At 46.8% G+C, this 12,935-nt stretch overlaps 1 protein-coding gene across 9 annotated transcripts in view; it reads left to right on the forward strand.

The window, feature by feature from the left end:
• Window positions 1-12,935, forward strand: part of UNC79 (unc-79 homolog, NALCN channel complex subunit) — a 538,994-nt gene that overhangs the window by 251,273 nt on the left and 274,786 nt on the right. For all 9 annotated transcript variants that reach the window (XM_069637971.1, XM_069637972.1, XM_069637973.1 and 6 more), the window contains 3 exons: window positions 726-905; window positions 3,922-3,987; window positions 6,756-7,042. In XM_069637971.1, coding sequence (XP_069494072.1) covers window positions 726-905; window positions 3,922-3,987; window positions 6,756-7,042 — 533 coding nt within the window. The remainder of the gene's footprint in view (window positions 1-725; window positions 906-3,921; window positions 3,988-6,755; window positions 7,043-12,935) is intronic.

Here is a 12,935-nt window from a genome sequence, read left to right on the forward strand (position 1 = left end):
CCAGTGGAGGCACCACTTCTCCACAACCCAATCTCTCCAGCCTTTCCACTATACTGAACCCACCCTTTTCAACCTCCATTTCCTGATTCACCCCCTGACTGTACACCAAGATGTCACACTTGGGATAGTATTACTGGCACGCCCTGTTGATGTCCCTTTTTGAGTTTCGAAAACAACAACTGTAATACTCGGCAACTTCCACTAGATGTCGCCGTATGTATAGCATGTGAATCAAAGCAGATACAAGCATCAGAAATATGATTACAGTGAGTAATGTATCCCATATGGGGATAGATAAAAGTAGGGGGGCAATAAGGTGCTTAATCAAGACATTATTGATACAAATGTGTATACCAATTATGCTGCTAATCTGGCTCCGGAAAAAATCAAGTACTTTGGCCAGAACCATATAGGCCACCATGAAAGGATATGCTTTGATTAGAAGTCACAACTTTATAATCCAATACCATCATACATAGCCGTAGCCTATTGAAGCCTGTTGGAGCCTGTGGCAGATCGCTTTCTACAAGTGACAGAATCCAATGACTACACTAGGCAACATTATGGGATGACAGTACTCATAATCCCAGTATAAAAGTGTCAGAAGTTAAGGTCCTTGCCGATAAAAATGTTTTTTTGGAGGGAAAATAAAGGTTGCCTGTTCTCCAGCAGTCTGATTTCTAAATGCTAAAATGCCATTAACATGTCCCATTTCTTCTGGGAAGCCATCACCGCCGTCCGGACCAACGTGGCCAACCTAAGCGATGCGGCCATGTGGAAGATCAAGAGGGCTCGCTTTGCCCGCAACCGCCAGAAGAGTGTGCGCTCCCTGAGGGACAGCGTGAAGGGTCCGCTGGAATCCAAGAGGGCTCATTCCCTTCCGGAAACCCTCAACACCAAAATCCGTTGAGTAGCTTTGGACATTTGTATTTGTTGATCATTTTTTTATATTTATTTTCAATTCATTTATTGTCTATTTTATTTTCTTGTTAACCACTTTTATTTAGTCTAAAGTAAATACAATATTGAGAAAGGGCTCCCATTCAGCCTAGGATTAACATCTTGTTGTTTCATAGCAGAACTACTGATAACTAGATAGAGTGATTAAGGACAAAAAGTCCTGCATAATTATGTTACAAAAGTCTCACACTAGCTACACTTGATGAGGGCGAGAAAGAGAAATGAACACGGAAGAGGGGTCATTGGGATTTTAATGGACAAAAACAAGGGGGTGATCAAAACAGGAATTCATAATGCCCTCATTGGCAAATTTAGTGATATAAACCTTTAGGCATAGCTTCCAAGTCTCATTAAAGGTGTCTGAAACATCTTTGAGATGAGATTGCTAAATTGTGGAAACTCCTGGAACTTCTTTAAATAAATTAGGCGGTAACCTGTTATGTAAATAGGGAGCTGGGTGTTATCAGCAAAAAGGATACAAATTCCTAATTTGCAAAAATGTAACTTTACCAACCGGCCTCTAGTCCTCCAAGCACCCCCTTATCTCACATTGCAGCAGCTCTGGGGTTGGAGGTAACCCCTTCTCTCTTGGTCTCTTTCCCTTGGGACGCCTTTCCTCAAATCTTTAAGGATGTTGATAAGCCTGTAGGCCTCTGCAGGGACATTAATAAGTACCTTATTGCTTAGTAGCTCTTCCGCCACACCCCCCACCCCCACACTCTCTTACTGCAAAGATGGTTATATGTTGTATCATCAAAGTGAATTTCTTGGCGGTAATTCACTTTCATGGATTTACTTCGAATCTATTTTTGTCTGTGTTTTTTTTATAATGAAGATTTCTCCGTACCCTCCCTACCCATCTCCCAACCACCCCCTACCCTTCAAACCCCACCCTCATTCCCCCTTCCCAAAATATACATGTATAAATGACTTCCCCTTGAAGTAAATGCGTTGAAGTGAATTACCACAAAGTAATTCACTTTGATGAAACGACTATACACCGTCTAAATTGTTCTAGATCTGAAAAAGCACCTTGGTGGTGCGTACCCAGGTCCCTACCCGACCCGTTGCACACCCGCACTGCCTCCCGGCAACCCTTGCACTCGAGTCTGTATCTGTAACCCTACAGTCCCCCTATGTGCACTTTTGGACCCCTGCTGTCTGCACTTACCCTTGCACCTGCCACCTGCTGGCCGCACTTGTTATTGTTTTGATCCCATGTACAGCACTGCCTCCTCCCCGTTCCCCTGGCACTTTGCCCCTCCTCCCTCCCCTGCACTTGCATGATCTCAATGTCACTTGGCCTAGTAAGATTGTTGTCTCCGTCCCCCCTCGGTTCCCCCTTCCTTGCCTCATCACGTCTTGAAACACTTGTATATAGGCGTGTTACAAATACCAAAATGCCATATCATACCATATCATATCACACTGAACTTTGTAAGAGTTTAAATAAATGCACAGACGCCTTAAATTATTATTTTAGAATTGCACAGTATTCATTCTTCATTGTAGAGTACAATTATATTCTGTTAGTGGTGCAGCTGGACCCAATAACAGTGAGTTTATTTTTATTTTTTAAAACGCTGTGAATTCCACCAGCAATCTTTTCAAACCGTGGCATTCTTTTGCCACCAAAATGAGTCAGAACCAGCCAACCCATCTCCCTCATCTAGATATGACTAATGACCATGTCATGTTTTAAAGATCCTACATGCCAGCCACAGGATCTCCTGGGGATCCTTTACACAGTTACGCATTAACAATGGCCCCAAACCCGTCCAAGGGAACTTGGCCACTACACCGGTCATACAACATCCACGCATGTAAGTGGCAGCAGGTGATCACACTAGGTTTCCCCTTCATTCTGGGGAGGTGGAGCTGAGTGCTTTGTTGCAGCCACAGAACGCCCCTAGAACTCTGATGTCCATGTCAACAAAAGGGATTCAGACAGGGCCCATATTCAAGAGCCAGGCCTTTAATAGGGAAATTACAAGTCCTTGTCTATATTCCCTATTAGGCCCTAACTATGAACTGTTATAGAGTCCAATGTCTTGGCTCCTAACGAGAGTTACAAACACCCTGGCCCTCAGTATGCAATGCAAGAGGGCCCAGGGCCTTAATATGCTTCTATCAAATGATACAAGCGAAAAAGCGATAAATTAGGTCCTTGACACTCCTAATGACTGGAGAATCGGAATGTTATGGATTGCCTTGGCCATAAGCCAGGTATCTTGGTAATTTCTGAAGACCCGTTGGTGTTTGCATTTTAGGGCAGTGATGAGTGTTTGACAGATCCACACATGTATAGAGCGGTGAGGAGTATTTGACAGATCCATGCATGTATAGGGCGGTGAGGAGTGTTTGACAGATCCATGCATGTATAGAGCGGTGAGGAGTGTTTGACAGATCCATGCATGTATAGGGCGGTGAGGAGTGTTTGACAGATCTGTGCATGTATAGGGCGGTGAGGAGTGTTTGACAGATTCAGTCATGTATTGGGCGGTGAGGAGTGTTTGACAGATCCATGCATGAATAGGGCAGTGAGGAGTGTTTGCCAGATTCATGCATGTATTGGGCGGTGAGGAGTGTTTGACAGATCCATGCATGTGTAGGGCAGTGAGGAGTGTTTGCCAGATTCATGCATGTATAGGGCGGTGAGGAGTGTTTGACAGATCCATGCATGAATAGGGCAGTGAGGAGTGTTTGCCAGATTCATGCATGTATAGGGCGGTGAGGAGTGTTTGACAGATCCATGCATGTGTAGGGCGGTGAGGTGTGTTTCACAGATCCATGCATGTATAAGGCGATGAGAAGTGTGGTCATTCCAAATGAAACCTTGTGCATAGAACTTGTGTACTATGGTCATTCTAAGGGCCGAGCAATCGAACATTGGTAAGCAAATGCATTGGTTGTCTCCTCTGACATGGAATCTGTGCTCAGCTGTCTCCTTTATCTTCACAGCGGTAAGACTGACCAGACATGAGCAGTCTGCCCCCGCTCTAGGAGAAACTGCAGATCAAACTCCAGGTGAGACTGCATGGCTTTGAGGTTTGGGGACATTTTGGGTTGTGGTAATAATACTCCGCGATTACCACTAGATGTTGGAGTATAGGCACAGCATGTGAATCTAAGCAGATACAATCATCAGAAATACTATTTCGGTGAGTAATGCATGTCATCCCACTGACACCCAGATCCCTGGAACGGCTACTGCTCCTGAAGTGTATCATTTACCCTATAATTAATACTGCAAGACAGAGAACATGTTTTAGAGTTGGGTACTTTCATTTTACTAACAGCACTGAGGGCCAAAAGGGATTGTTAAAATTAGCTAAGTGATGAGATTCAGGCAAGTGCAATTTCTTGTTTTGTTCAGCAAGGCTGGTAGGTCTGGCATACAATTTATGTTTTAACCATGTCTAAATGTATCCTCCATTTTGCTAATAATTAGAAAATAGGTGATCCCAAGGCTTAACCGAGCAATTCAACTCGTAAACAAATGTATGCAGCTTTGGATTAGAGTCCATAAGTATGTGTTTACACAGACATCCCAGACTGCTTAGCAGCACCTATCGAGCAAACATCCTTTCTGATAGTGCCCCGCGTATCTGGACGACTGTATAGCAAAGCAATTTCTTCAAGCCTTGGTAGATAAGCTCTGTTTTACAGTGTCATTTGGACATGCCACTCCTTTTTCTTTCTGGAAATGCTCATCCTGTTGAACAACTCCAGCGAGAAAAAATCCCATTGAAAAATGGCCAACTTGTCCAAGCATTGAACTGCATAGATGGAGCGCTATTCCTCAAAATGGCCGCCTTGTCCAAGCATTGAACTGCATAGATGGAGCGCTATTCCTCAAAATGGCCGCCTTGCAAATGCTGGAGCAAAAAGAATAAAAGCAGGCGCTCCCTTCTTTTCGGACTGACAATCCTGCATTCCTATGGTATTCACGACTGTAAAGAAACATTTTATGAATGAGAACAACATTTAGTCAAATATTAACTTGGAAGATATGTATTGAGTGCTTTTATTATACAAAAGGCAGAAACTTAAAAAAATTGGGAGCTGATTTTTCAACAAAAAATAAAAGAATCCAACATGACTACAAAAACAAATATAAAACTAGTTACAAATGCGTATAGTCTGGAAATGAATGCATTTATGCATTAAATGCTGTGGCGTAGGTTGTATTAGACAGGAGTTGAGACCACCATTCTCCTCTTATGCAAGATAAGATATCAGACAGAAGCAGCAGCTTCTTTCATACTTCATCCACATTGCATACAGGCTGTGCGGTGAGACACACATGCATAGCATGCTTCATAGCTTGACTTCACATTATTCAGGCTATGGGTGAGTCACAAGTGTGTAGATCCTTCCTTGGCACCAACACATTACACGGACTATGTGGCAATAGACTATCATGCCACTTCCTGCATCGCACCGGCACCTTACACCAGCTATGCGATGGACCACAAGCACAAGTGAGACACAAATACAGAGCTTCACATGAAGCACCAACCCTTTGTACAGGCCATTGTTTTATTTATTTAATCATTTTTGCATTTGTAGAGCACACACAAACCCTAAGACTTTAGGCCGCTGAGAAGAACAGTTACAAGTGGCCCGCGGGCAGTGAGCACAGTGAAGCTTATACAAGTACATGGCATTACAAGCAAAGTGGGCCTTACGGTGGTACTACCTTCATCTAGGGCCTCACATGTTTATTTATTTATTTATTGCATTTATTACACGGCCAAACCTGGAGGTCTCACGGCGTAGATTACATAGGAGTGCTTATCTCGTTACAATGGAAGTTACAATGCAGGCAGTATTAGTTGCATACTTAGTTACCAAAACAGTTCACACAATTTGGCAGACGCACAGTACACTATCGGTCCAACGTATCAGAAGGATAATGATCCTGTTTAGAATTTGTTGAATAGCCAGGTTTTGGGAAGCCTCCTAAAATACTGGTGGCAGGGCTCATTTCTAATGTTGAGCAGGTTTAGGCAAACAGCCACGTTTTGGGGGCTCCGCGGAAGGCCCGGTAGGATTCCTTTTCTCTTAGTGTGTGTGGGGGGGAGGTCCACTGTTCAGCAGCGATGACTGGGAAACTAGTCCCTCCTGCTTTGGCCCGTGTATGGGGCTCTGGTATGAGCTACACGCAAGCAGTGCCCTGCACAGCTCAAAACAGTCTTACACAGGCACTACATCAGCTGTAGGCCGTGAATAACCACTCAACAGCATAATCTAGGTATTGGTTTAAAGTAAAAGGCAGTGAATGTTTTTGTTTTTTTTCCGCTTAAATGGTTTGGTGGTGTTTGATTGTCTGCAAATTGATCGCGGCAAACTGTTAAAAAAATAATAGCCCACATGCGATCAATTATCAGAGGATCAAACACTCTCACACCAACCCACCCTCCCACCCTTCTTCCCCACTTACCTGTTTGCCCGCCGCCTGACCCACTTCAGCCCCGTGGCATCAGATCTGTCCCTCTAACACGGGTCGGATCCGACGCCACAGGGTCCCTTTTTTCTTCCTTTTTTTCCGTTCCCCGCCTCCAATATTGAGGAAGCGGGGGACACCCCTGCAACCCTTCAAGGCTAATACATACTGATCATAGGGAGCAGGGGACACCCCTGCAGCCCCTGCTCCCCATCTTTGGTATATATTAGCCTAATTGATTGTTTTTATTCGATCGAATGGTACTGGCCAATTTCAGTCAAATATATCAATGATGCCAATACCGCTTAAACTAGCTGAAGGTTAACTATTCTGCTTGAAATTGCAGGCCAACATTCGCCGGAAAATGAGAACATTATAAAGGACCTTCTCCCGGAGGATGCTGGCATTGATCACCAAACGGTTCACCAGCTGATCATGGTCCTGATGAAGTTCATGGCCAAAGACCAGAGCAGCGCCGAGACCGACATCAGCAGCGCGAAAGCCTTCAACACCGTCAAGCGCCATTTGTACGTCCTGCTCGGCTACGACCAACAGGAAGGTTGCTTCATGATTGCGCCGCAGAAAATGCGCATCTCGACGTGCTTCAACGCATTTATTGCTGGAATAGCTCAGGTTAGTGCAATCAGTCTTCAATGAGGGCAGTAAAGGCTGTGCGGGCCCAGCCACTGCAAATGCACAACCTAAAGCAGCTGAAACATTGGTTGTGTTATTTTCATTTTTATTCTTAAACGTAGAATATTGTTGAATGAGTTTGCATACTTTAGCTGCAGAAAAATTGTGCTAAGTGTCTGAAAAGAGAAGTGTTTTTACATCATATTTTATGCTAGAGTGCAGCCTCTAAGCGCAGGACCGGGTACTGAACCCATGCTGCTTGGCGTTTTATTCCTTCCAAGATGAGCACGTTGCCCCTGAGCTATCTGTCCAGCCATAGTTCTGTCCCGAATTTTACATCACTTGCACATTTTTAAAGGGAACCAAACCAACATAACCAGTTTTCACCCAATAACACTTAATTTTAGGAAAAAGGACAATGTTAACAATATGGATCTAAAGACACATTTCAACTGTTTTCACTGCGGTGCAGGGACAACTTCACACTACAGCTTTTTGCTGCCTATATATGTTTTTTAAATGTATTTCTTCAAACAGAATGCTGTAGTAATAGAGTGTGTATTTATATATATTTCTGAGACATCTGGATCTGCTTAGATCACATGCTCTGCATAGGCAGACATCTAGTGGTAGTTGTGGAGTGTTGCAAGATTTGTTTTTGAAACTCGAAAACAGACGTCGACAGGGCGTGTTAGTAATACTATCCCTAGTGCGACGTGTACTGTACCCATAATGCTTCACTCTTCGAGATCCCTCAGGTTGTTTCTTTCCGCCATCGTAGTCGGTGGCTAGTTGCAGAGTTCCTTTTCAGGATGATGCCTTTGACTAGTTAAAGTTTATTCGTAGACTTCTCTTTCTTTCTTTTACTGTCCGCTTATTGCTGCAGCATCATCCAACTGCTTGTCGGCCCTCGGTGAACAGCTCCATCGTCAACAAAACCTGACTGACTCAATGATCAGACACAGCCTTTACGGGCCTTTTCGGGCCTCGGCCCTCACAGTTGGGAGAGCGGGGGTAGGTCTCGTATAGCTACTCCTTTTAGAGAATGCATATTCTGCCACCCCTTTTTCCCTATTGTCGCCAAACTGCCCTTTCCATTTATTATGGAAAATACACCTTTTAAATGTTTCCCTAACCTGCCACAGGAAGTTCCAGTAAAAGGGCACGCACCAAATGTGCAATTACTGTCTCTCTAAGGACCACCCAGAAAAGCTTTGCAAGTCCTGCAAACATTTCTGCCCAAAAACTCTTAAACACCGCCAGACCAAGCGCTGGCCCGTCCACGCCATGCAGGCCGAAGCCCCAATTGACGTGACTGGGGAATCCAGCGAGGGAAGTATTGGTGTCCCTAGTGATGCCGAAGGCGACTGAGGTTCATCGGTACCCCATGTGTCGGTCCCCTACTCCACTAAGCAGGCCCGCAGCTCTGTGACAGAGACGACACCCGGCGGCCAGAGCACACACACTTCCAAACACACCAAGAACATAGCCCATGGCTGACCTTTGACGAAATTGTTGACCGCCGAAGCCCACGCAGTGTCTGCAGAAAAAGCCTCTAGATCTTCCCTGTCCTCTGGGCCATCACTTATGCCTTCACCTCATGACATGCCTCAGAAACTGGCCTCAAAAGTCAGTTTGGACACCGTGCATAAAAAAGGCCCTCCTTTCGTGTGCTGAAAAACAGGCAGTGAAAGGCGCATCAGTGTGTGAAAGACGGGCCTCAACGACCGGTGGGGGGTGTCTGTACTTCCGCTCCCTATATGGTGGAGGAGAGGCACAGGAGACCCCAGCCAAGATTCTCTATTCAGTAGCAATGGTCGAGCAATCAAGGCCTAGCTTCTCAGGAGGTGATGCAGGCTGGTTCTTAAGTACAGTGTATTCCCCAAGCCCCCACAAAGGAATATCCACACTCTGTATTGGTTAGAACACAGTCTTTATATAATCAATAGTTAAGGTTATGTACATTTATCATAGTAACTCACTTTGTACTCCGGCAAAATCTACAATGGCAAATATATACAATTCTACAGTGGTACCACCCTAGATCTCATTACAGTGCATTAACAATACTGTACAATGTCACACAGACCAATAGAGTGAAACCAGCAATAGAGAGAGGAGAGAAAATAAGAGGGTTGAGCAATAGGCAGAATACTGGCCCCTACCACTGGACACAGTTCTGTGTGGAGATCCCCCCACCTGGGCAACCTGTAAATAAAGATATAGCACAAGCCCAGTCCATATATTGCTCTGCAAGTCTTATTCTCTCCTATAATGTTTTTACCCCCCCAATGTACCTGGTGGAGTCGAGCTCCTCGAAGAGGCGTCGACAAACGTCGAGGAACTCGCTGTTCGGCGACGGGGAATCGACGGCCCTTCTTGAATGCCTTCCCTTTCAAGCGGGAGGCACGGGGCGTCGAACGTCCGTCGACAAACGAGGTAGAACGATGTCGATGAGGCGGCAGCTTCGTCCGAGCGGTGCTCGTCGGCGTCGGAGTCCTGCAAGGCGGAGGTGTGCGGGGCACCTCGATGACAATAGTTCTGGACCGCAAAGATTGTAGAGACGGAGGCCCAGCAAGGGCGTCGAGTCGTCCGAGTTTTTGAGGTCGTCGGGTGGCGGGAAACCCACCGGCAGGTTTCTCCTCGGCGCGTTGGTCGTCCTCGACTTTCTCCGGCAGGATAAGCGGTCGACGATGCGGTCGAGAGAGTCCTTCGATTGAATGTTCTTAGGCAAAGGAGCGGATGGCTCCAGTCGTCGGCGGCACGGCGTCAAGTGGTTCCCACGGCTGGGCAACACAACTTCGACGGGCCTCCAGCGGTTACACAAACCTGCGAACCCTGGTCGACGGCAATGGACTTCGACAACGTCGATGTCCGGGTGCTTCACCTCGATCTCCTCAACGGTCCCGTCTCGGGTCGACAACCTTTCGAGGGTCTGTCTTCCAGGGCGCTTCGGCGAAGATGGAGCGGTGCTCGATGGTCCCTCGGAGCACGGGAAGAGGGCGCCTTACCAGGTCCTCTCTCGGGTCAGCCCTCGACGAATTCGTCAGCCTTCGGATCGGTCGAAGCAAATGCCACAGCAAGTCTTCTTCTTCCAGCTGGACGTCGAGGATCAGCAGTTCCAGTTACTCGTAGAGTGGAGACTCAGCTCCCTGGCTGCTTTAGGAGCACAATGGTCGCTTCTCAACCAAAGGTCCCTTCTGAACACTTTTCCAGTGGTGAGAGGTCCCCAGATATACTATCCTCTCTCATCCACGCTGCTGGCACACACTCAGCAGCCAATCATACTGCAGGGCATTCATGCAGTCAGTCAGCCAATCAGGCACACCGTGCATTCAGGCCACACTCCTCCCTTCCAGACACTCACAACAGGGAATGTGGATTGGGACAAGTACCCAGCCATTCAACACTACACACTGCATTCAGGCCAGTTTCGGGCAGGGCTGTCTCAGTCTTTGTCTCTCATGCCAGAAACCAGACAACCACAACAAGGAGTGTATATTGGTCACACACTCCATTCACCCAGGTCCCACCTACAGGAGGTACCCACAACATACAGTCACTGAGAAGGCTCCAGCCAGTCTAGCTGGGCCTTCACAACAATACCATACATGGAACTTCCACCCAACAGCCAGTCAGGGGGAAGGGACAGAGACAGGGCTTCCCAGGACTTTGGGAAAACAAGATAACAGGCCATAGAAAGCAAGAGGCCACAGGGGCCATCTTGTTTTCTATTAGGAATCAACTGATCCCAATGGCAGGGCCAGGGTATCCCAAAATGGAGGACACCCGGAGCACCTGTCAAATTCAGCACGGAGCTGCCACCAGCCCATACCCTGCTCTGGGGCCACCCACAGGTGCCCAAAAACATACACTAGGGGCAGAGGGTTGTACCCCCACCCATGGGTGCCATAAGGGTATCTCATGGGTCTGTTCACCAAACCAAAAGAGAGAGCTGCACTGCCAGGAGTCCCACATGGACTCCGGGGCAGAAAACATAACAGAACACACGGTAAAAACAGAAAAAGGACAAGGATTCATAGGCCCTGCCCCTCAGATGCATTTCCAGCATCACACGGTGTCCCCCAAAATACGCCAAAAATGCAGGAACTTATTAAAATTCATGTCCCTGCTACCCTTTTAAAGACAAAGGGCCTCATTACAAATCAGGCGGTCCGGAAATAACGGTGGCGGTAAATCTGCCGCCACTGTTGTTTCCGGACCGCCTGATCCTGACTCCTGCAGGCGGGAGGTGATGTTCCCGGCAGGTCTGACCTGGCGGGTTTAACACCGCCCGCCTGCAGGCGGACGAGGAAACACCGGCAGCATTACAAGATGCTGGCGGTATTTCCATGATCCCCATTCCCATTGAGTCCCATAGGACTCAATGGGAATGGGGATTAACACCATTCTGCCTCCGTGATTCCCGGGAAACCGGGGTTGTAATGGCCCGGTAATTCCGGGAATCACGGAGGCGGAATGGTAATACGAGTCCGGCGGTAACCAGGCGGTTTTACCACCTTGGTTACTGCGGACTCGTAATGAGGCCCAAATTCACTGAAAAAGGCAAACTCTTCAACGCGTTTGTCTCTCCAGACCTCGGGCTCCCAGGATATGGGTTGCTCCCCCCTGTAGATACTCTCACAGGGGCAATGCAACACAAAGAGCAGGCACCCTCCCATACCACCCCTACCCCTTCAGGTTTCCCACCCTCCTGTGAGTGGACCCCTGAACAATTCAACAAGGTTATGAAAAGGATGTCATGCTTTGTTGACTTCATGGATAGGCATCCAGAAGAACTTACATCTCTTAGAGATGCCTCCCAGTCAAGAGCTGCAAAACTTCAAGCCCCTGCCGAAAAACCACGTCTTGACCCACAGCCAAGCACTTCAGCCCTACAACCCCCCATTCATCAAGACCCCTCTCAAGATATATATGTTATAGATCCCTCAGGGTCGCAAGACCCCGAGTCTCGGGGAGACCAGGGAGATCAATAAAGTCAGGACCAGTACTATGATGACGACGATGATGATATCTAGGTCATCCAGTTGCCTGACCACCAAGACCAGCTTGTAGCAGATTCACCTGTAGATAATCAACTTCAATGGAACAGAAAATGAGTCAAAGCTATCCTAACCAAAGGCGTGACATAGGGTCACCGGGTTTGCAGTGGAGCTAGAAGGCTGATAGCTCAATAGACAAAAAAACCCTGAAGAGGTAAAAGTAACAAAAACAGGGTTTTTTATTTTACACTAACAAAGAAGCAAAAACAATTTTTACAAACTGCGCCGTGGCGTTGAAGGTATGCATAATGAGCACATTAGAGTATGCGTATTTGTGGGTTAGTAAGCAGAGTGAAAAACAGAGTTTCCTACATGTATTGTTTTAAATGATAAATTTAGCATTGTCGAAACACAATTTTGTGTTTCTGGTTCAGTGTAAATGACTGGTGGCTGTGGCTGAAGAGATGGAACAGCGCTGATACACCAGGTACTGAACCGTCTTCAGGACAGTTTGATCGAGTCAAGTTAGTATTAGGGTCCGTCTGCCATGTTCAAGTGAGGTAGTGCCTTGGTCGAGTTCTTTAGAGTCCAGAGAGTTGGACCGGGAGGCTGTCTGCAAAAGTCAGAGGCCTGGAGCTGAGTCCCAGGATGCGATGAGGCGGACGACGGCAAAGGTTCTTCCTCGGAATGAGCTGTGTCACTGTCACGCCTTTGGTTAGGGTAGCTTTGACTCATTTTCTGTTCCATTGTACTTAATACCCTCTCGAGTCAAGCCCTTTAGGAAAAAGAGGGTTCGCCCACCTATCTCTCATCAGATAATCAACTTGTATACAACAAACTGCTGCTGAGGCCTGCCCAACAGTTCAGTATTTACACCCAATAGCTCCATG

Source organism: Ambystoma mexicanum, chromosome 14 (assembly GCF_040938575.1).
Source record: "Ambystoma mexicanum isolate Mex_15411 chromosome 14, UKY_AmexF1_1, whole genome shotgun sequence".
NCBI lineage: Eukaryota > Metazoa > Chordata > Amphibia > Caudata > Ambystomatidae > Ambystoma > Ambystoma mexicanum.